Here is a 23,145-nt window from a genome sequence, read left to right as displayed (position 1 = left end):
GATGGCTTTGACCCTTATCAGAGGCAGAAACACCCTCTGTTGTTCTGTGTCTAATCTCATGCCGAGATATTCCAACTGCCTTGTGGGCTGGAATGCTGACTTTTCTCGATTTAGGACCCAGCCAAACCTCTCGAGGTACTGAACTGTGAGGGCCACTGCTCGTTCCAAGCCAGGAGACGAGTGATCTATGACTAGGAGGTCGTCCAGGTATGCTAGGATCGTGACCCCTTGGATCCTTAGATTGGCTAGGATTGGAACTAGGACCTTCGTAAACACCCGGGGGGCCGTAGCCAACCCGAAGGGAAGCGCCACGAATTGGAAATGACGCAGAGCCACCGAGAAGCGTAGAAATCTTTGATGTGGCTGGTAAATTGGAACATGAAGGTAAGCATCCTTTATGTCTATGGATGCCATAAAGTCGTCCCTCTGAAGTGCGGCAGCTGCTGACCGCACGGATTCCATCCGAAATGAGCGGACCTTTAGGTATGCATTCACCATTTTTAAGTCCAAAATTGGCCTGACATCGCCGTTGAACTTTGGGATGATGAATAGGTTGGAGTAGAAACCTAGCCCCTGTTCTTGGACTGGTACCTCTACTATTACCTCCTGAGAGAGTAGATGATTCAATGCCGCTATTAATGCGGCTCCCTTCTTCGGATCGTTTGGTACCCTTGACTCCTGAAAATGAGGAGGAGGAAACTTTAGGAAGTCTAATTTGTAGCCTGTAGCCACGGAAGACCGTACCCATCTGTCGGGAATGCTGGCCTGCCAAACCTCTGCAAAGAGACGCAGTCTTCCCCCCACCTTCGTGGGTGGGGGCGCCCTTTCAAAGGCCGGCTTGGGGGCTGGCTTTGCTGGCTTGCGAAACCACTGCTTCTTGCCTCCGGCGGCCTGTCCCTGCGACTTGTTAAAATTTGATCTTGCAGGAGGCCGTCGATACGGTTTGGTATTGGAAGGCCCCTGCCCAGGGGAGTACTGTCGTTTAAACGCAGGCCCCCGAAACTTCTTGGTGGGCAAAAAAGTACTTTTTCCGCTTGAAATGGTCTGAATGTATTTATCCAGGTCTTCTCCGAAGAGTCGTCCTCCATGGAAGGGGAACCCTACCAGGAGCTTCTTGCATGGGGGCTCTGCCTCCCAGCTCTTTAACCATAAGAGTCTTCTCATATGGATAAGGGATAACGATAAATGTGACGCTTGCTGGATAGAATCCTTAATCGCATCTACTGTAAGCGTATTGCCCTAGGGACATCCGAAAATTTTTCTGCCTGCTGGGCAGGAAAAAGTTTAAGCATCTGCTTAGCTTGATCCGATAATGCTTGTGCAACCCCAATTGCAGCCACAGCTGGCTGCACTACTGCCCTTGCAGTAGTGAAGGAGGTTTTAAATAGCGTTTCCAAGCGTTTATCAACCGGATCCTTGAACACCTGTATGTTTTCTACAGGGCATGTTAAAGATTTGTTAACACATGAGATGGCTGCGTCCACAGCCGGGGCTGCCCATCTCTTGGAAAATTTCTCTTCCATAGGATATAAGGCAGAGAATATTTTAGGTGGTACAAAGATTCTATCTGGCTTGGTCCAATCTTGGAACATAACTTCCTCTAGCAGAGGATGGATCGGAAAAACCGCATTGCTTTGAGGCGCTATTAGTGAGCCCAAAGCTGAAACCGTTGATACTTGGAGATCTGGTACTGGCAAGTTGAATGTCCTATGGACCAAGTCTGTTAATACTTGAACCCACCAGCTCTCCCCTTGGGAGGCTGCGCCAGACTCCTCCGTACCCGGATCCTCGATCCCTGAACCTACTTGGTCCTTGTCCAAGAGGTCGTCCAATTCCCCTGCGGAAGGGGCTTCCTCATCTGAGGGTTCACGCTCGGGCGACGGAGATCTATTCCGTTTTCTGCCCCGCATAGCCTTGGCTATCATTTTTTCCATTCTTTTTTCCATCTCCTTTAGAGAGGTGGACAGTACCTCGTCCGTGACCACCCTAGGGTTGGACTGACCCGTGCCAGCTCCAGCCCCAGATCCCGATGGTCCCACCAAGGCTCCCTCTGGGGAAAGCAGCGGCTGCCATGGTATAATACCGAGGTACGGCCGCTACTTAACGGTGTTTGGAAAAATAAATAGTTATTGCCCAAAAACCTTTTTTGGGGAAAAAATGCCTTCTTATTACCCTGGTTTGTTTCTTTTTCTTTTTTTTTTTTTTTTCTTTAAACCAAAGAAAGAAAGACCATTCTGTCCCCTTTAGTAGTATTGCCAAAAAACTGCTGAAAAAGAAACACCTATCTCTAGGGTAAAGGACAGTCCTTTCAAGACTGTAATACTCTTCTTTGGCCACTGTGTGTCCTCGGCGCCCCACGCTGCCGCTCTGGTCCTTCCTCTCTCAGTTCCAACACTCACTGAGCTGGGAACATATTTGGAAGGGCCGCCCCTTCCTTTTACCCACAGGCCCGCCCTTCCCCTGTCAGCAAACGGCGCAAAATTGCGCCCATATCACGGGGACGCGCGCGCGCCGGCGCGCGGGGGGGGGGGCCACACGAGGAGGTCAGAGGCTGATCCAGGCCAGGATCCACAGAGCGGCATGTTTTTCCCTGCAGCAACCGCCTGGACCTCTCTGAGCAGGCTTGCAGGTAGGAGCATTCACTCCCAGCTTTTTTTTTACATAAGAAACCTCAGTAGATTTCCAGGGGCTTCTCTTAGAGAGAATTGTCACTATACACACAGGCCCTTTTTCAATGCTTTATAGCACCAGTTGCAATACAACCAGGGAGGTCACCATTATGGGGAATATATACATATAGAGTCATCCTATCCTAAGATATGTGACTCACCTTGCCAGATGCAGCGCATAAACTTTAGGCATGTCCCACTGTGACCTCCCCCCAGAAAACCTGCTGCGAACCAAGTTCCGCAAGTTTCCCCTTCACTTACCTGCTCCATGCCGCAGGACTTTGCACAGCAAGAGGTCCAATCTTCCCCCATCTCCGTGGGGCGTCTAGACCTTCAGGCCCTGGGTTCCTATGAAGGATCCACTGTCCTGGGCCCATATAGCACTCTGGCAACAGAAACATTAGGCCCCCAAAGGTTTCTAAGTTCTGGGCCCAGAGTCCAGCTCTCTGGACAGAAAGCATTATGGGCTATACCCCAATGGTTTGGGGTCCGGTTGCTGACCACTTTAGCACTGAGGCCTTTGGACAGAACCGGTTAGCCCACCTTAATCCCAAGGATGTGGAGGCAAGCTAAACCATGACCAACACCTAAGACACTGGCGTAAAAACTGAGGTACTCCTCCTATGGGAGGGGGTTATATAGGGAGGGGCACTTCCTGTTTGAGATTGCCAGTGTCCATCACCTGAAGGTACTCCATATAACCACATAGTAATGAATATGCCGCTCTGTGTCCCGTGATGTACGAGAAAGAAATCAGGATGTCATCGGCTCGCCTCTCCACCTCAGACAATCAGAGGAAGTTTTCTATTCATCAATGAAATACAAGGCTACCTGTGAATAGCTGAGCAGCACATATTAAACAAGCAATCAAAATAGCTGCTTTATCTTCTTCACTGACTGGCTAACATAAGCAACAATTTTGTTACAACTAGTTTTTAAAAAGGAGTCCCAGTTTTTATGTGTTAGTCAAAATAACATACTGCAATAAAGTTACTCCAACAGAAAACGTCATTTTAGTTATCATTAATAACGGATGTACCTTTTGTAGGTCATACTGCAGCATTTTCAGCATGTTCTCCAGCTGTTCAACCTTTGAAGTTAGTGAAGTAGGGGAGTCCTTCCTACAGGGAGATTTTAAGAGACATTTATGAATGGCTTTAACCACAACAGAAGCCGCATTCAGTACTGCCTACTGCAGAAGCAAGGGGTTTTAGGGCATTGTAGCCATCCAGACACACGGTCGATCCATCCGATGAGAATGGTCCGAACAGTTTTCATCGGTTCACCGCTGAAGCAGACTGATGGTCTGATGTGCGTACACACCATCAGTTCAAAAACCGATTGGATCAGAACGCGGAGACGTAAAACACACGACGTGCTGAAAAAAAACCGAAGTTCAATGCTTCCAAGCATGCGTTGACTTGATTCTGAGCATGCGCGGGGTTTGAACCGATGCTTTTGTGTACTAACCATCGGTTTTGACCGATGGTCAGCCGTCCATCGGTTCGATTTTAAAGCAAAAAAAATGGTAATTAAAGGTTAATTAACCCTTTGAAAACTGTTAGAACTGGAGAAGGGACTATCCGTGTACTTGAAAGCAACTTCAATAATTATTGAAAGAATATATATTCTGTGCTTAAAAAAAAATTGAAAGCTAAATGAATTCACTAGAAAATGTACAAATATCAATAATGACAAAGAATGAAATGGTACTATAGTCATCTGAAGCATATACATATTCATTTAAGTTTATTACTATAAGACTAAATCTTTTCTGGTTGGTGGATCGTCGGTAAAGTGTGCCTCTGTCCTGCAAGCTACTTATTTCCTGAATATAAGCATTTTCAAATTAAATAAATGACATTACAGCGGTATCTATTATCGTTTTCAAGAAAACACTTTTGCACTTCCTTGTAGCTCTGGGGTGCATGCAGCTGTAGCAAAAATAACTTTTGCATGAATGAACATAAGTACCAAAAAAGAAGAAGATGGTGACCAAACCAATCCACCATCCAAATTAGCTAAATAAAAGAACAGCAGTAATCCTGAGGAAGCTCACTTGACCAGTCAGCGAAACACATTGATGTGATTACGTCACCACACCTACGCCAGGTTGCCTGTCCACTATCACCATGCCGCTCTACGCTGGTTGTAATTGCTGAGAGGAGGGATGAATGGCTAATGTGGCAGAGTTGATCACAGCACAGCTCTAATGAGAGATAATCCATCCTTGGAGGCGGATTGGTGTCAACAGTAGTGGTGAACTATGTATAGAGTAGAGGATCCAAATGATTCTAGAACAATATGCACCTCATCCCAAAGGCAATTCGCAAAAGTAGAGGAGGAATGTGGGATTGTAGCAGTGCCAAGACAATATATTGAACAACAAATGGTTATTATATACATTTTTATTAGGATAACATACACATAGGTTGTACAAAAAAGGAGGTTCAATAAAACCAAATATTAAAACAGACATTGTAGTTTATGGGTCGCTGGTATTCCCAAATTATATGAGGTAGTGGTCACAGAAAATTGTCCCATCCCTACATGTTTTGCCATTAAGGCTTCCTCAGGGGATTAAACTGGGACCACAGATCCACAAACCAGCTCTGACATAGAAAAAAAGGACAAAGTATAAGTACATTAAAGAATAAATCAAAAACATAGGATTGTATTATCACATTGATGTGTGTTGTTCTACCACACCCCACACAAAAAAGACCATCAAGAGACCCACCTTCTTCACCCAGTCAAAATGTGACCTCCCTCCGTCTTGGCTGGGTGAAGGGTGGGTCTCTTGATGGTCTCCTTTGCGTGGGGTGTGGTAGAACAGCACACATGAATGTGATAATACAATCCTATGTCTGATTTATTCTTTAATGTACTTATACTTTGTTCTTATATTTCTATGTCAGAGCTGGTTTTGTGGATCGGTGATCCCAGTTTAATCCCCTGAGGAAGCCTTAACAGCGAAACATGTAGGGATGGGACAATCTTCTGTGACCACTACCTCATATAATTTGGGAATACCAGCGATCCATAAACTCCAATGTTTGCTATATTTTTATTGAACCTCTTTTTTGTACAATTTATATGTGTATGTTATCTTGATTAAAATGTATATAATAACCATTTATTGTTCAATATATTGTCTTGGCACCGCTACAATCCCACTTTCCACCTCTACTTTTAGTAGTGGTGAACTATACATATAAGGGCTTCCCAAAAACGTCTTGAACCATCACACCGGAACTGTGATGGTTAGCATCTGAGGGTGTGTGAGCTGTACAGACAGAGGACTACCAATCTGCTAGCTTTACGGGGAATACCACTGTTGTTCTTTGATGAACTACTTTGGATGGTGGACTGGTTTGGTCCCCATCTTCTTTTCTTTGGTATTGCTGCAAATTAGTTCCTGGGACACCACCGCAGTGTTTTATGACTCATATGACGAGTCGGTTTTATTTTCTTTTTCAGACAATACATACTGTTGTCCTTTGTTAATTCTGCAACTTTTTGTGTCTTGAATGAATGAACATAAAGGAACACCATACAAAAGTTTGCAAAGAAGGAACTAAACAAGAAACATTTGTCTAAGCATGCTAGGCAGAGGGAAGGCTTTAGTGTGTATATTATAAACATTCTGTGCACTTTTTGACCATCTGTTGCTTGAAAGGCCTAGTTCTGAGACACCTTCAAGACCCAGTATACTCTGTTTGCATCATCCTACAGCAGCTGTTGGCTCCAAAGGAGTCAAAGAGAAAATCTTGGAACCTAATGAGTGATGGGAGATGTGTATCCATTGGTCACAGAGAAAGCCCTCTATAAGTAATGGGTATAAGGATTATGTTCTGAAAATGCAAATGTTACACAGACTAAACCATAGCCAAATACAGTGGCAAGAAAAAGTATGTGAATCCCTTGGCATTCCCCGTGTTTGAGAAGTAATTTGCCATAAAATGTAATCTGATCCTCATCTAAGTTTACGCTGATACCACACAAACAATTATAATTTCCTGTGTCTTTATTAAACACACCTGGTCCTCATTTTCCCCCTCTGGCGGCGACATCTCTCCCAGAGTGACTTCTGAGTATTGCGGGCTCCGGCACTGTGATTGGCCGGAGCCGCGATGATGTCACTCATTGTTGTGAGCTGCTGGTAACGACACGTCTAACTGAAGCAATGGTACGACGTGCCATTGCTTCAGTGCCAATGACTTTGGCACATGCAGACACAGGGGGATATCTCCTAAACCACAGGTGTTAAACACAAGGCCCGCGGGCCGAATCCGGGCCCTTCATGCTATTTGATGTGGCCCTCGCACCTCTTCTGCAGGAGAGCGCCAGTCCTTCTCTGGTCCTCCTCCAGACCCTTACTTTCTGCTTTCAAGCAATGCATTCAGCTTCTTTCCATCAGCAGCATAAGGAAAGAGTGGTGCACTGTGATGTAAGGGAGAGTGGGGGACTCAACTTCTGATGGTGGGGTGGCTCTTGACATCTAATATATGGGGAGGGGATGCGCTGGACATCTAATCTTACAGATACAACCGGCCCTTTTGAGGACATTCATATTGCTGATGCGGCCCAGAATGAAATGGAGTTTGACACCCCTGTCCTAAACCGTGCAGGTTTAGGAAATACCCTGGGTAGCTACAGGTAAGCCTTACCTATAGCATAAAGTGTGATGTAAAGGTTTACAACCACTTTAAGCTTGCCAAAGAGCACCTAGGCAAAACACAACACTACTGGGAAAATGTTTTGTGGATAAATGAAACAAAAGTTGAATTGTTTGGGAAGAATACTCAGCACTATGTATGGTGCAAAAAAAGCACAGCTTACCAACATTAAAACATAATCCCAACTGTGAAGTATTGTGAAGGGAACATCCTGATTTGGGCTTACTTCGCTGCCTCAGGGCCTGGACCACTTGCCATCATCGCAGGAAAAATTCCCATCTTTACCAAAATATCCTACAGGATAATGTCGGGGTGGCTGTCTGCTAGCTGAAGCGTTGTAGTAGTTGGGTGATGCAGCAGGACAATTACCCCAAGCATAAAATTAAACCGGGATTCCACCCGCAATTTTTTTTTTTTTTAAAGTCAGCAGCTACTAACAGTGTAGCTGCTGACTTTTAATAAGGACACTTACCTGTCCTACTTGCCCGCGCTGATGGCCCCCCAATGCCGATCCCACGATCGATGCAGGTCCCGTGCCGCCATTCACACTAGGGGAAACGGGCAGTAAAGCCTTACGGCTTCACTGCCCATTTCCTACTGCGCGAGTCTCGCGCTGACTTGTGAATGGGCGGATGCTCTCTGAGAACACACACAGTTCCCAGAAAGCAGCGCGCCCCATTCACTAGGAGAAGATGAAGAAGACAGACCGCGGCTACGGAAGAGGCAGATTACGAACTTCCGCATAGCAACAGGTATTTCGGGTGAGTATAAATTTTTTTTTCACATTTTTCTTTTTAATTTTTTTTATGATTTTTGGGCAAATGTTTTTTTCCTGGGTGGAACTCCACTTAAATCCACCACAGACTGACTAGAAGAAAAATAAAATGCGCTTTTTGGAAGGCCAGTCAGAGACCAGACATTTACTCCATAGAGTACTGTGAATGACCGCAGGAGAGCCGTTCGCACCAGACATCCTACAAATATGTCTTCACTGAAGCAGTTTTGTAAAGAGGAATGGTCAAAAATTCTGACTGAGCATTGTGAAGATCTGATCCATAGCTACGAAAGTGCTTGCTTGAAGTCACTGCTGCCAAAAGAGGTTCGACCGGCTAGTACCGTATATTTTTTTATAAATTACTGCCGAAAATTAGGGCATTCCAAGGGTTCGCATACTTTTTCATGCCACTGTAAGTTGACTTGTACAGCCTACTTCTTTTATTATATTTGCCTGAAAAAATAAATAAATCGATTTCTTACCCATAGTAAGGACTGGACTGGGGGAAGCTGGCTGACCCTCCAGCTGGTCAACAACTGATAGCTGAACTTCCTGTCTGTGCTCATCTTCTGTGGAGGCAAAGAAGGAAGCTCTCTGATCTACAACAATAATAACAATAACGATAAGTTCAGCATTTTCTGCCTATAATCAATATAAATGCATATGGAGTCGCTGCTGTGCCTCTTCTAGTGATCAATGATGATCAATGGGGGTGATGTCCGATAGGTTGCCATTGATGACTGCATTATACCTGTCATCATTGCTCCTTGCACATCCTTGCCTGATGGCATTCCTTGACAAGAATACAATGTGTGAAGGACACGCAAAAAATAAATTAATAAATATCTAAATGCTTTAAAGGAACAATATTTTCAGAAACGGTACTTCTACTACATTGAAAGTAACTATTGTAATGCGGATTTCACAATAAGTTTGACATGTAAGAGTGGAAAAGCATTCAGTACAGGGGGTAGACAAAAAAAAAAAAAAAGTTATCCACAGTATCTGACACAGCTTGGTTATACAAGGCTTAATGTACACAGGACGTTTTGAAATCTCTCCTGAACAATTTAACTTTACAGATAGTAACCGACATTAAAAAATATCAGTTTTGCCATGTGTACATGTCGTGTTTAGCTGCGTTTGGGCTTAGAAGAGTTTTCTTTTTTTCAAATAGTCAAAAATGTATCTCCATTAAAATGAAACGTGGCTAAACGCGAGTTGCTGCGTTTACAAGCTGTTACAGGCATTTAGCATTTCAAATGCCTCTGAACGCATTTTTTTCTTTCCAAAAAAAAGCCTCTAAACTCAACTGCCTAGAAACGACCCTGTGTAATGTACTGATAAGATAACAGAGGAGAGTTCAGGGCAGCTGAAAAAAATGTCAGTTCGCTCTCTCTCAAAAATCACACAAATTCTGTTGATCCTGCCAGCAAAATCCACCTAAAGCAGCTTCCTGTGATGGGATGGAATAATGCTGGACTGTTCTTAAATTCAGAGCAGAGCTGCTACTATAGGCTGTGACTGTTTTCACTACAGTGGAATGATATGTTGGAGGTCAATATTGTCACTGCTGATTCATGTCTATATTTTGGGCAACCATTACTTTTTATAGAGCACAACATGCATCTGCAATGCCAAAAGGTATAGATGCTGTGTACAAGATAGCAGAAAAATGGAACTAAAATCTGGGAGGCACAACCTAGTCCTAGACAAGCCAGGGAAAGTGTGAGGTAGGAATATTATAGTTACAAATTATGAAAAAAGTCTAAAGGCTCTTTGAAGCAATAAAGTTTAGTCACCAATCTGCGTTCAGCATGTAATTTTGTTGTTCGATGTTTTTATTAGATTTTATATGGCTACAATAAAGCAATATTTTCAATAAATTTGCTGCACAAATACCATGTGACATAAAAAGTTGCAACAATCGCCATTTTATTCCTTAGGGTAAAAAAAACATACATATTTTTTGGGGTTCTGAGTAATTTTCTACCAAAATTATGATTTTTACATGTAGGAGCAAAATTGGCCTGGATGGAAAGTAGTTAAGATAAGATAAATACTTTATTGTCATTGCAATACAAATTACAATTACATTTTATAAAAGCTCCACACATATGTTAACATAACTATAGACAATTATACCCCTATTAAAAAAAAAAAAAAAAAACCCTCGCTACAGCAGCAAGCAAAGTCACCTACAATTAAATACCATTTTTTTTTTAAATGACCATTTAGGGCTTTTGATAGGTCTTGGAAAAGAAACTTTCCTTGAATCCATTTTGTCCTCACCTTTATATTTCTGAACTCCTGCCATGTGGCAGGAGTTCAAAAAGATAGTTTCCAGGGTGGGACGGATCACTCACTATTTTGCCAGCCCTGTTGATACAGGGATCTTGTAGATTTTGTTCAGAGAAGCTAATCTGCATCCCACAACTTTCTCTGCAGAATGTTTTATTTTCTGAAGGGAAGCTTTTACTGCTAGTGTGCAGTTGGGATTAGCCACCTCTTCCCCATAATTGGACAGGACACAGGCAAAGCACGGGACCCAAGCACGTCCCAAAGCAATAAAAGAAGGTGTGGTCAGCAACTAGGAAACCAGAACCATACCAACAGGCCAAAAAACAAGGTCAGCTGCAGAGTGCCGTTGCAAGAACCTTGTGGCTGAAAGTTGCACCTGCAGAAGATTGAAACTTTGAGTATACAGACGACCAGGTGCCTTACACAGCTGGGTTACAGAGGCTTGGTGCCAAAATGCACAGGAAACTCTCACCAGTCTGGTGGAATGGGCACAAAAAAGAGCAGGAAGAGATTTGTCCTTGAGAATGTAAGTTTTAGCAAACCGCTTTCCTATCCGTCTCAGGATGGTGGACTTGGAAGCCAGGTGAGGTAATCTGCTTTCCAGTTTTCCACTTCTGGAATGTAGACTGAACAGATGTTGAGCAGTGAGTGTCTGTCCATGAAAATATTCTGCTTGCTTCCTTCAAGGCTGGATGACTCTTGGTGCTCCTTTGATGATTTATGTAGGCCACAGCCATGGCATGGTCTGACTGCACCCAAGTTAGGTGTCCACACAGAAGGGGGGTCCAGTGTTACAGAGTCATCCAAACTGCTCTGAGCTCCAGGATGTTTATAGGTAGCTTGGCTGTCACAGTGGACCATAAGGACTGGAACAGTCCTCCACTAAAAGACTGGTGCTTATTGGGCTTGAAATCCACCAAAATAGGGAGTTCCTTGCTTTGTTGAACAGGAGAATGGGTAGGCTGACAGAAGGAGAATGCCTGTTATAGGTCAACAAGATGTTGTGTTGGAGAGCTCTTGAATGTAATTGGGAAAATAGTACAGCCTCCATGAAACCGAAAACTCATGTCTTTTGACCTCAGTTCTTGCGTGTGGGCTCCAAGCAAAATCATTTCTTTTCTGGTAGGAAAATCTTTTCTTGGGGTGTGTCCAGAATCAGACCCAAGTATTCCAGGAAGAGTAAAAGGGCTGGAAAGCAGATTTATCTAAATTGATCACTCAACCCAAAAGCCTGGAGCATCTGAATTGTGCAATAAACATTTGCTGACAGCTGGAAGAGAGAGTCCTTCGAGTAAAGATCCTCTAGATAAGCCTGTTACTGGGATGTCCGAGTTCTAAAAAAAGGCAAACAGAGGTGCAGGGCTGCTGTGGGAGCAGAGTATTCATTCAAAAATAGAAGAATGGCAGATAAATGCGGACCAAATAGATAGACATCTTGATGTCTACGAATGCCATGTATTCTCATTGTCTCAGGGGGGACAATAACTGACCTTTTGGATTCCATGTGACATTTTTAAATTTGAAGGTATTTGTCGGGGGGGTTTTAAGTCAGAATAGGAAAATTTTCAACTTGAGTTAAGCAAAAAGAAACATGGCTAACCTGGTTGTAGATTGCCTATAGTGAATTCTGGTGGCAAAGAGGCTTCTAGGCAGAAGTGGTGGTAAAATGTGCAACATGTGGTGTGACCAAGTTCTAAGTGTTCAAATGTTTTTGTGCTAAATGTGTGAAAACTTTACACCATAGTGAATAAAATTCAAATGTTGCCCTGTTCGTTAACAGTAGTGGTCAGAAGTGACCCTGTCTTGCCTGTCTATGATACTGGACTGTATGCAAAGTCCAGGTACAGGCCCTGGACCTCTATAGCACCCTGCAGTTGACTACAGGTATTGCACTGTGTGCCAAGGTGAGCAATCATGCAAGATCCAGTGTCCAAAGCAACATTACAGACAGTCCTTAAAGCACTGGGTCTGGGTACATTGCTCAAAGTTTACCAACGTTGAGCCAGTCAGATAAACTGCTTCTATGTGTGGCATAAGAAGACAGTGAGGCGTTGACTGAAGAATATGAAGATAAAATAATAAAGAAAAAGAAAAATGTGGTTAAGCTAAACATGATTTCTTTGTAAAGACGAAGAGGTCTATTACATTAGGACACTAGCAAAACAAGGAGAACTTAAGGAATGGGTTAGGGTTATAGAGAAAGTGTCTTTGCAAACTTTGCCAGTATCCAATTACCCGGAGGTACAAACCTATAACCCAGGGTCTATCAACACCTTGTCTGTGTCCTGTACACTTTAACCACTTCAACCCCAGGAAGGTTTTACCCACTTCCTTACCAGGCCATTTTTTCCCGATACGGCACTGCATTGCTTTAAAGAGAAAGTAAACCCTCCTCTAAAAAAAAAAAACAACCTGCAAGACAAAGGCATAATGAGCTAGTATGCATAGCATACTAGCTCATCATGTAATACTTACCTGAGATCGAACCCCCCACAGTGGCCCTCGTTCCTCTTCTCCACCGCCGCCATCTCACTTCCTTGATCGCGGCTCCGGCCGAATGTATGAGTCTGCCCCGTCCCCTGGCGCACGCGTCATTGGATTTGATTGACAGCATTGGGAGCCAATGGCTGCGCTGTTATCAATTTATCCAACCCAGAGTCGGGACCCCGTGGAGAGAGGGACAGCGCATCCCCACAAGGAAAATTCGGGGCTCAGGTAAGTAAAAAGGGGGGGGGGGGTGGGGGGGCTGGTGACTGCCAGGCATTTTTTCACCTTAATGCATAGGACGCATTAAGGTTAAAAAACACAAGGGTTTACAAACCATTTAACTGACAATTGCACAGTCATGCAACGCTATACCCAAAAAAAATTGATGTCCTTTTTTTTCCCACAAATAGAGCTTTCTTTTGGTGGTATTTGATCACTTTTGCGGTTTTTATTTTTTGCACTATAAATAAAAGAGCAGCAATTTTGAATAATAAAAAAAAAACATTCCTCATCTTCTATTATAACACAGTCTCAATAAAATGTCTTCATTCGTATAGGCCAATATCTATTCTGCTACATATTTTTAGTACAAAAAAAAAACCAATAAGCGTTTATTGGTTAGTTTATGCAAAAGTTATCGCGTCTACAAACTATGGGTTATATTTATGGCATTTTTCTTTTTTTTTCTTTTACTAGTAAATGCGATGATCAGTCATTTTTAGCGGAACTGCAACATTTGTAGCAAATCTGACCCTAAGTGACACTTTTTGGGGACCAGTGACACCAATACAGTGATTAGTGCTAAAAAAATGCACTGATCCCTGAATAAATGACACCGGCAGGAAAAGGGTTAACACTAGGGGGGCGATCAAGTAAGAGTGTCCTAAGGAAGTGCTCACTAACTGTGGGGGGGGGGGGGGTTACACCGCTGCTCTGTGTCTCCTGTGAACGATTTACGGGTCCACTAATTGGCTCCTGCTTTGTCCAATCACAGCGGGAGCAGCACTCCTGCGGCACGCCCTACACCGCATGCATAAAATCACATACAGTTAAGTGATTTAGCGCACCTGGCCGCCCTGCTGCAGTATATGTATGGTGGGCACACCAAAAGCTGTTTAGAATATTTTATGGCAGCCACAGATGATAGAGTGGCTACAAATATAAGCAATGCACATAGCTTCTTATTTTCCTCTAAACTCGTGTAACAATACTAAATGATTGGAAATAAGGAACAATTGCCTTCTAATGGAAGAAAGGAACAATCGCGTGATTGGTCACAGAGTTTCTCAAAACAAAAAAAATCTCTGTGACCCAGAGAACAGGTTTAACCACTTGTCGATCGCAACACGCATATATACACTGAGGTTTGCAAGTGGTTTATGGGAATTACGGCTAAAAAAAAATCAGTCATAACCCTGGTACCATTTTTTTGCAGCCGGCTTTCTCATGAAAGCATTCTCATGAGCCTCTGGAATGCTTTCTGAAACAGCAAGCGGGGACGTCCCCCCTCACGCTCCCTTAGGTGATCAAAGACTAGAGATACTCTTTGATTCACTCTATGGCCTTGGAGGACAGGAGCGACATCATGACGTCACTTCTGGTCCAGGTTGGAAGTAAATAATATTTTTTTGAGATCTTTTGCTTTAAAATAGGTAAAGAAGAAATTTGGGGTCTTTTTGACCTGAAATCTCTTCATAAAGAGGGCCTGTCATCCTTATTTCTTTAACAAGGGATGTTTACATGCTTTGTAATATGAATAAAAGGGATACATTCTTTTTAAAGGCACAGTGTAAAAATAAAATAAGTAAAAAATATATTTTTTAAGCACCCCTATCCCTCTGTGCTTGTGCGCAGGACTGAGAGCATATGTAAGTCGAGTATGCGTATGTAAACAGTGTTGGCACCACACTTGAGGTATCGCCGCAAAAGTTAGAGTGAGAGCAATAATTCTAGCACTAGACATGCTCTGTAACTCTAAGCAGATAACGTGTAAAGGCACTTAAAGCATCACCTATGAAGATTTTTTTAAGTTCCAGAGTTTGTTGCCATTCCACGAACGTGCGCAATTTTAAAGTGTGATATGTTTGGTATCCATTTACTCTGCTTGACCTCATCTTTTACATTAACCAAAAAATTGGGGTAAAAAAATGTTTTTTATTCATTAAAGTGTATTCTAACCCAAAAAAAACATTGTTTGCAAAACCGCTGCTTAACCACTTAAGGACCCCTTCACGCCGATATACGTCGGCAGAATGGCACGGCTTGGCACAGTCACCTATCTGTACGTGTCTCTTTAAGCCCAGCAGTGGGGTCGCGAGCGCACCGCCGCCGATGCACTCGCGACCCGGTCCGAAGCTTCGTGACCGCGGGACCCGATTGCCGCCGGTGTCCCGCGATCAGTCACCGGAGCTAAAGAACGGGGAGACGTGTGTGTAAACACACCTTCCCTGTTCTTCGTTGTGGCAGTGTCATTGATCGTGTGTTCTCTGAGATAAGGGAAAGACGATCAAAGACGTCACACGTCCAGCCCCGCCCCCCTACAGTTAGAAACACATATGAGGTCACACTTAACCCCTACAGCACCCCCTAGTGGTTAACTCCTAAACTGCAACTGTAATTTTCACAGTAAACAATGCATTTTTATAGCACGTTTTGCTGTGAAAATGAAAATAGTCCCAAAAATGTGTCAAAATTGTCCGATGTGTCCGCCATAATGTCGCAGTCATGAAAAAAAATCACTGATCGCTGCCATTAGTAGTAAAAAAAAATTATTAATAAAAAAAGCAATAAAACTATCCCCTATTTTGTAAACGCTATAAATTTTGCGCAAACCAAATCGATAAACGCTTATTGCAATTTTTTTGTACCAAAAATAGGTAGAAGAATACGTATTGGCCTTAAATGAGGAAAAAAATTGTTTTTTTTATATATTTTTGGGGGATATTTATTATAGCAAAAAGTAAAAAATATTGCATTTTGGGCAGTCCAGTCATTCACTTACCTCATCCTTCGATTTTGCTTTTAAATGTGCTTATTTCTTCTGAGAAATCGTCACTTCCTGTTCTTCTGTCTGTAACTACACACCGTAATGCAAGGTTTTCTCCATGGTGTGGAGAAAGCCTCTTGAGGGGGGTGGGGCGAGCAGGAGTGTCATGATGCCCACCAACACACAGCTCCTTTCTCTATCTGCAAAGTAGAGAGTGTCCCGACACTCCTGCTCACCCCCTCAAGAGGCTTTCTCCACACCAGGGAGAAAGCCTTGCATTACTGTGTGTAGTTACAGACAGAAGAACAGGAAGTGAGGATTTCTCAGAAGAAACAAGGACATTTAAAAGAAAAATTGAAGGATGAGGTAAGTGAAGGAGGACTGCATTAAGGTAAAGGGAGCTATTTAGGGAAAAAATGTTATACCTTTACAAACCCTTTAAGCTATGCAGGATATAAAGCTTTAAAGCGGTTTCAGACCACAACATGTTTTTTTTTTCCTAACCTACAAGGCAAAGGCATAATGTGCTAGTATGCATCAAATACTAGCACATTATGTGAAACCTACCAAAACAAAAGCCCTCCAGCGATGCAACGTCATTGCTGGAGACAGCTTCCATCTTCACCAGTCTTGCTTCAGTGTTAGCGGACTCCGGCTCTGTGACTGGATGGGGTCGCAATGACAGCACTCCGGCGCATATGCGCGGAAGCCGTCTGTCACGGCACAGGGCTCTGAAGAAAAGGCCTTCAGAGCGCATGCGCCAGTGATTTTACTGGCTGCATGAACAGTAAATATCTCCTAAAGAGTGCACGTTTAGGAGATATTTACACTACCTATAGGTAAAACTTATTATAGGCTTACCTATAGGTAAAATTTAAAGATGGAAATTTACTTCCTCTTTAAATGGCCTGGAAAGTATAGTAAGGTTTCTGCTGCCTGCTTAGTGTAAAATTCTTACCTTCAAAGGCTTTGGCAGCATCAACCAAGTTTGACCACTCCAGGTCAGATGCAGCATCTGGCAGAGGCATTAGTCCAGGGTCAGGCATAGGCTGCCTTCTTTGATCCTGAATGTCTGTGAGGGAGGTATCAGAGGCAGAAAATTCACCTGAAAAATAAAATTAACAAACAGGATGTTGTTGAATATTTTTTAGAAAAATCTATATTCAAGACAATAACTAATTAAGCTGGCATTTAGTTCTAGAACATCTGCAGGCCTATTTGACAGTCATAGAAAACCTGCTTTGGGTTTTAGGTGCTATCTTGTTCCTGAGGAAACCCTCTAGTTACTGAATCTGAGATCATCTGCACAGTCCCAGAGTTCCACCCTTTGATGTGCTCTTCCCTCTGGCTTCTTAAACTTGGACTGATCAATTGCACAAAACAAAACTAAAAAAACGTATTAGTGACTCTGCCATGAAATATGTATGGGGGCTGCCATTGTTGGCCTTCATTTGAAAATGTTAGTTGCTTTGTCTGGTTTCAAATACTTTGACAAACTTTAAAGTTGAGAAAAAACTGGAGCGAAGAGCGTAAATACCTTCTCTGACTACAAAAAAAAAAAAAAAAAAGTAATATACAAACTTTATTGCAGCCCTCAAAATTTGCACTCGCCTGCTCGCATTTGGCGAGTGAATTTATGAGCAGTGCGAGTATGGACAGGGCTGTGCTGCATAAGGTATGTATCCAGTTCCCCTCCCACCGTGCACATTTGGTAGCAGATTTATTCACTTGCAGATTGGTGCTGGTAAATGTCTACATTCCTCCGCCCTTCCAGGTACAAGTACTGTACAATGTGGAGAGTAAACTGGCTCCCTTCATGCATCTCCCTCTCATCTTAGCCACGGATTTCAATGCAATTTTGTATGCTATGCTTGACACCTCTAAGCCCTTCCTCTGAGCTTTTAGTGTGGGCAGACTGTGTTCCTCACGGAGTTGTGGAGATGGAAACATCCAAAGGTTGTCAGTTTCTCTCCTCTTTCTAAAACCCACAGATCCTCCTCGTGGATTGATTTGGCTTTCACCAATTCCCCAATGCTTCAAGTAGTCAGATCCACAAAATATCTTCTGGGAGGACTTTCTGATCATACCCCTGTCTGTAAATTTTGGATTCCCCCCATGGGTACGGGGATGTGCATGGAGGTTGAGTACTGGCTGGCTCAAAGTGGAGAATGGCCCTATTGGGAGGACAATGTCTCCTCTGCGACCCTTCCTGTAGTCTGGGATGTATTAAAGACCTATATGAGAGTGCAGTACATTTCGGCAATGAAGGCAACCTGACAGGATCATAATGCTACTTTGCGGTGGTTGCAGGAGGAGGAACGAATCTGCCAGCTTGCTCATGCTTTGGCTCCTACCCCTGACACCTATGTCAAACTGTTGGAGGCTAGGCGGCAACTAACCCTCCACATCAAACGTCCTGGGTACAGAGAGCAGAAGCTCTTTTTGAGCAGTGCGATAAAAATGGCAAGTTGCTGGCTATGCTGATGGGGGACCAGCCGGTACAGACGAATATCCAGTGTATCCGCTTGCCCACTAGGGAGCTTACCTTGGACCTCAAAATTATTTTTGATACTTTTCTCACATATTATAGCAACTTATATGCCCCTATACCTGCTTATAAGGATTAATAGAATTGAATTGAAGGAGTTGCTTATGGATCTCCCTGTTCCCTATATATATATATTTGTATTGAAAACTATGTCCTACCGGACTCCTTGTCAGAAGCTCATGGGTCTGTAGGAGGAGAAAACCAGGTAAGGACCTCCTGGATTGCTCCTCCTACAGACCCATTGCCCTGTTCAATCATGGTTTGAAAATGTATTTTTTTTTTTTTTAACAAAAAAAATGTTTTATTGAGCATATCTGAAAACATGACATAGAAATACAAAGTGCATCAGGCACTAATCATAAGCATTGACATATTCGTACTGAGGGTAGCTCATAAAAGGTCAAAATAACAGGGATTGCCTGGATTTGGATATAGCGTAGAACACACATGAAAAGAGTCAAGCAGTCTAGCACATATTAACAGGACCAAATAAGCCCTAAGAGGGGGGAGTATGGAAATAGAGAATATGAGGATAAGTGGACACAATATACTGTGGGGGAAGTTTCAAATGTTGGGTGAGGGTCACACCTCGACAGTGCAGGTGGAAGCGTCCTCAAGCCACCTGTCCCAAATTTTGTACTATTTATTCGGGCAACTCCTGTGTAAGTATAGTACCTTTTTATAGGGGAGGGTAACGATGATGGCCCTAATCCACTGTTGAATAGTCTGAGGCGACTCTTTGATCCAGGTCTTGGCTATTTGTATTCTGGCCAGGAACAAAGATTCTTGAAAGAAGACCTTTAAATATGTGTCCTCCTCAGACGAGGCCCAGTAGACATTGACAGGGGCACAAAGTAAGGGGGGACCCATACGTTTTTGGAGGAATTTGACCACCTGTTGCCAAAAGCCTTGTAGAGAGGGACAGGACCACATTAAATGATAAAATGTGCCTCCCGGATCTCCGCAATTGGGGCCAGCTGGGCTGTACTCCGGCCTATATTTGGAGAGCTGGATTGGTGTTAAGTAGGCTCTATGGACTATGTAGAGGTGGGTGAGGCGGTCAGACAACTTCGAGGACACTAATTTGCAGGAGCCTAGGGTCTGAAACAGTCAGCAACTCGGGCAAATGCAGATTGTCCCACAGGGGCGTATGGGTATGAAGTGTAGAAGCCTTGGTGTTGGTCATAGCCATCTGCCAGATTTTACAGCGGTAGAATAGCATAAGCTCCTATTGCCCATGTGAGACAACTTGCGAGTACCACGGAGTAAAATCTGAAAGGGGTGAGCCACCGGGCGGGAGGCAGGGGAGCATACAAGAGTGGAATACCTGATATTGTCCTCCATATTAAAGTAGAAAAAGTGGGATAGCTGAGATGCAATGTAGTATAAGGCAAGGTCAGGGAGTGTGGTGCCACCCAGGCTGACAGGGGATTTCAGAGCTCGCTATGATAACTTGTAATGGGAGGGACCCCAAATTAATGTGTTAAGAATGGACTTCATAGAATTAAATATAAGCATCAGGATATATATGGGGCATTACAGAAAATAGAGTAATTTGGGAAGGAGTATAATTTTTACTAAATTAATATGTCCCACGATTCCAAGGGGAAGACGAGACCAAGTCTGGGTTTTGGTTTTTAGAAGGTCATATACGGGTTTAAGGTTAAGGTCTATATAATCCATTAAAAATCGGGAGATTTGAATGCAGAGGTATCTAATCTTGCTGGTTCTGACCAGGGGGAATGCGGCTTGTACTGCTGTAGGGCCTATATCCAATAGAAGGATTTGTGATTTGGTCCAATTGATCTACAAACCAGAGAACACCCCGAATTGCTTGATTATCTGTAAAGCAGCCTTGAGTTAAAGGCCAGCATCACTCAGGTACAAAAGCATGTCGTCCGCGTATAGATGGATGACCTCAGTCACCTGTCCAGATCAAAAGGCCTTTAATGTCTGGGTCTGCTCTAAAAGCAATGGCGAGGGGTTCCACAACCAAAGCATATAGCAGGGGGGATATAGGACAGCCTTGGTGGGACGAGCCACGAGCCAGAGAGGACGACTCAGACTCTACCATTGACTCGAAACCAGGCAGTGGGAGCCTGGTATAAAAGTTAGGGACATTTAATAAGTTTCAGGCCAAAGCCTAACCTGTGGAGACATTCTCACTGCTGCCGTTAATTGTCTCTGCTCTTTTGGGCCGATTTGTTTCCGTATGTTCTGCAGCCGGCAGGTTGGCTGGTATTTGTTTGCTCGGGAGTTGCGATGCACGCTGGGTGCCCCTGGGTGGCGACAATTGATGGCATGGCACAGTGGCGACAATTGTTGGGCACAGTGAGGCTGCAATTGTTATTTTTTTTTCGTTTGTTTGCGCCCCCCCAAAAATTTTGAGCACCAGCCGCCACTGACTCTAGCTCCAGACCCCACATTGAGTAGACTAGGCAGTAGAGTGGGTGAAACAAGGAGTAGGTCCTATGTGTGACATGCCAGAGTGGGAAGGAGTGAAACATAAAAAAGGCAAAATTATGTGCAAATTTGCCAAATTATGACCGATTGACCGTAACAAAAATAATAAAATAAACTTGATGGCGGACCTAAACATTAAAGTGACCATAGCATTTCATTAATTATGGTTTATGTATGTCTTATTGATTGATTCACATTACAACTTCATTGATACTTTTTTTGCATGATTTATGGGTTTGCTCATCACTGCCTCACACATGCAGCCATGCATTGCATGTGTGGGGCAGTGATGAGCAAAACCATAAATCATACAAAAAATAGGTATCAATGAAGTAGTGATGTGAATCAATCACCAAGACAATAAGACATACATAAACCATAATTAATGAAATGGCATACATTGTCGTTTGGGGGGGATGTTATGGGGACATTGTCCACAGTCTGTGACCGTCTCCTGTATCATGTCCGCAGTCTGTGACCGTCTCCTGTATCAGGTCCGCAGTCTGTGACCGTCTCCTGTATCAGGTCCGCAGTCTGTGACCGTCTCCTGTATGTATCAGGTCCGCAGTCTGTGACTGTCTCCTGTATGTATCAGGTCCGCAGTCTCTGACCGTCTCCTGTATGTATCAGGTCCGCAGTCTCTGACCGTCTCCTGTATGTATCAGGTCCGCAGTCTCTGACCGTCTCCTGTATGTATCAGGTCCGCAGTCTCTGACCGTCTCCTGTATGTATCAGGTCCGCAGTCTCTGACCGTCTCCTGTATGTATCAGGTCCGCAGTCTCTGACCGTCTCCTGTATCAGGTCCGCAGTCTCTGACCGTCTCCTGTATCAGGTCCGCAGTCTCTGACCGTCTCCTGTATCAGGTCCGCAGTCTCTGACCGTCTCCTGTATCAGGTCCGCAGTCTCTGACCGTCTCCTGTATCAGGTCCGCAGTCTCTGACCGTCTCCTGTATCAGGTCCGCAGTCTCTGACCGTCTCCTGTATCAGGTCCGCAGTCTCTGACCGTCTCCTGTATCAGGTCCGCAGTCTCTGACCGTCTCCTGTATCAGGTCCGCAGTCTCTGATCGTCTCATGTATCATGTCCGCAGTCTCTAGTATTTTGGGGTTGCCTGGAGCTCCTCTAAGCTGTCTGCTGTTTTTTTTTTGAACAGATAAAATAAAATAAAATGGTGCATGGACATGAATTGTGATGCATCGCGGAATCAAATTAAAGAGAATACAGGATAATCATAATCAAATCGTGAGACCAGTGAAGATGCGCACCCTCTACTACAAGGTACTGACTAGCTCTATGCGGGTTACGGTTAAGACATGGGATAAGGTACGAAACGTTATGCAGCTAGAGGGCACAAAATTTTCCTTTTACGCCACTCTGGTATAATCACCATTTGTATAATTTTGCTGCAATACCGGATCCCATTATGATGTAAACCCCCCCATACACCCAGTGAAGTAAACAGCCTCAGATAATACACAGGGTTAAACCAAATCTCCATACATAGGTTTTACATGTTTTCTCTACATGTTTTCTCTTCCTGTTTAACACAGAGTGTGATTTCTGGGCATACAGCCAAGATAGCGAACATTAGTGATGGGAGGAAAGGCACACACCCCCTCTTATCATAGGCAGAGATTCTAAGAGGTGTTTTGTAACAGGGCCAGCTTCCTGCTAATCTATTTATAGCAACCTCCGTGACAGTCTACCCAGACCATTGTGTGGGTAGAGAAGGGGGTAAGGCAGCTTAGGGATATTGTAGAAAGCAGGCAGCTGCTTACATTTAATGAACTTCAAGTCCAAAATTCAACTTCACAATTGGTATTTTATTCCAGCTACCTGCAACTGTGCCATGCTTGCCTTTCTTTGTTTGGAAGCACAGCTTTACAGATCCAATCCTCAGACCTAGAACAATTGCTGGCATCAGAACAACTCCCCACAAGGCTTTCTGAACCCTATAAAGATTTGTTTACGATCAGACCTAAATCTATTGAAAGTTGCAGGGAGTGGTGGATGTCTGTGATACCCAGTTTTCAATGGCAATGATTGGGATGATATGTAGGATTGGACCTTTAAATATTTGGTGTGCTCCAGAAGCCACCTTGTTCAATATAAAATTCTCCATCGGATTTATTACACTCGTGCCAGACATGTCAATATTTCTGCTTCTGATGAACTGTTGCAGCATTCTCCAGCAGGCTTTGAGCATATATTGTGGCAATGCCCATTATTACAGCTATTC

The 23,145-nt window shown here is 43.6% G+C and overlaps 1 protein-coding gene across 1 annotated transcript in view; it reads right to left on the bottom strand.

Moving 5' to 3' along the window:
* SIPA1L1 (signal induced proliferation associated 1 like 1) overlaps window positions 1–23,145 on the bottom strand; it is a 331,939-nt gene that overhangs the window by 10,065 nt on the left and 298,729 nt on the right. The window contains 4 exon segments of the mRNA XM_040332639.1: window positions 3,709–3,790; window positions 8,606–8,625; window positions 8,628–8,722; window positions 16,856–17,002. Of these exon segments, the coding sequence (XP_040188573.1) occupies window positions 3,709–3,790; window positions 8,606–8,625; window positions 8,628–8,722; window positions 16,856–17,002 (344 nt within the window).

This window comes from Rana temporaria, chromosome 13 (assembly GCF_905171775.1).
Source record: "Rana temporaria chromosome 13, aRanTem1.1, whole genome shotgun sequence".
In the NCBI taxonomy this organism is placed as follows: Eukaryota; Metazoa; Chordata; class Amphibia; order Anura; family Ranidae; genus Rana; species Rana temporaria.
The sequence above is the reverse complement of the archived record's forward strand: the minus strand, read 5'-3'. Positions and strand labels throughout refer to the sequence as shown.